General features: G+C 64.5%; 1 protein-coding gene across 1 annotated transcript in view; it reads left to right on the top strand.

The window, feature by feature from the left end:
- AACS (acetoacetyl-CoA synthetase) overlaps positions 1 to 1,526 on the top strand; it is a 38,274-nt gene that overhangs the window by 3,320 nt on the left and 33,428 nt on the right. Inside the window, exons 7-8 of the mRNA XM_014533342.1 lie at positions 385 to 466; positions 1,216 to 1,420. Of these exons, the coding sequence (XP_014388828.1) occupies positions 385 to 466; positions 1,216 to 1,420 (287 nt within the window). The remainder of the gene's footprint in view (positions 1 to 384; positions 467 to 1,215; positions 1,421 to 1,526) is intronic.

Below are 1,526 nucleotides of genomic sequence, written 5' to 3'. Positions count from 1 at the left end.
GGCCTGAGCTGGCCTGGGGGGCGGGGGCTGAGCTGGCCTGTGTGGGGGAGCGCAGAGACGGGAGCCCCCAGGACTCACCGAGGCCTCTGCAAGCTGCAAACAGTTCCCTGTGGCCTGGCCAGCGTGGCTCAGGGGTTGAGCATCGATCTATGAACCAGGAGGTCACGGTTCGATTCCCGGTCAGGGCACAGGCCTGGGTTGTGGGCTTGATCCCCAGTGGGGGGCGTGCAGGAGGCAGCCGATCCATGACGCTCTCTCATCATGGATGTTTCTCTCTCTCTCCCTCTTCCTTCCTCTCTGAGTCAATAAAAACATATTAAACGAACAAACAAGAACCCTGTGGACCCCGCGCCAGTGCCTGTCACTCTGTTTTCCCCTCCCCAGGGCTGCCGGACTTGGAGAAGGTGGTGGTGATCCCGTACGTCGCCCCCCGGGAGGAGGTGGACATCTCCAAGGTCCCCGACAGGTGAGTCGGCCTCGCGGTGGGCCGTGCACTGCAGACCTCGGGGGAGAAAGGCGTTTTCTGTGGACGCAGCGATTGGATGGCGCCTGTGCATGGGGTGTGTGTGGGAGGCGGGGTGAGGGGGCAAACAGAGGCGGGCGCCCAGGCTCTGCCCGAAGCACCTCTCAGCCTCCCTCAGCAGCTCCCCTGTCCAGCAGCCACAAGGTAGCGCTCAGAGCCCCGTCTCCACAGTGGTATCTGTAGAAGCACTTTATTATTGTTGTTGTTGTTGTTGTTATTTATTTTAAAGTATTTTTATTGATTTCAGAGAGGAGGGGAGGGGAGGGAGGGAGAGAGAAACATCAATGAGGAGAGAGAATCATGGACCGGCTGCCTCCTGCACGCCCCTCACTGGGGATGGAGCCCGCAACCCGGGCCTGTGCCCCGACCGGGAATTGAACCCCGACCTCCTGGTTCCCAGGTCCCGCTCACCCACTGAGCCTGGACGGCCGGGCTGTTGCAGCGCTTTAGGAAAGAGCCTGCCCGCCGCTGTCGGCTCTGTTAGCAGCTAGAAATGGTCCCCTGTGCCCCCGGCTGCCCCCCAGGTCCCCGAGGTTGGGAGGCGCGGCTTCTCCCCTCCCTGGCTTCCCCTCTGGAAGGAAGGGTTGGTTTCCCAGGAGCCCAGGCCCTGGCCCCGCCCGGCTGGACGGGAGGGAGCGAGGGCTGCGTGGGGCGGAGGGTGTGTCACTGTGTGACCCCGGCCTCGCCCGCAGCGTGTTCCTGGATGACTTCCTGGCGACCGGGAAAGGGGACCAGGCGCCCCAGCTGGAGTTCGAGCAGCTGCCCTTCAGCCACCCACTGTTCATCATGTTCTCCTCGGGCACCACCGGCGCGCCCAAGTGCATGGTGCACTCCGCGGGGGTAGGGCTCCCCCCGGCTCCCTGTTCTCCCACCGACCCCGTCCTCCCACCGCACCCCGTCCTCCCACCGTACCCCGTCCTCCTGGACATCTGGAATGGAGCCGGCGTGGGGAGCTGCTGTACCCGGGGCTGGGCGGGCGGCACCACGGTGGTGGGCACAGTGC

The sequence above is a fragment of the Myotis brandtii genome, unplaced genomic scaffold (assembly GCF_000412655.1).
Source record: "Myotis brandtii unplaced genomic scaffold, ASM41265v1 scaffold97, whole genome shotgun sequence".
NCBI lineage: Eukaryota > Metazoa > Chordata > Mammalia > Chiroptera > Vespertilionidae > Myotis > Myotis brandtii.
The sequence above is the reverse complement of the archived record's forward strand: the minus strand, read 5'-3'. Positions and strand labels throughout refer to the sequence as shown.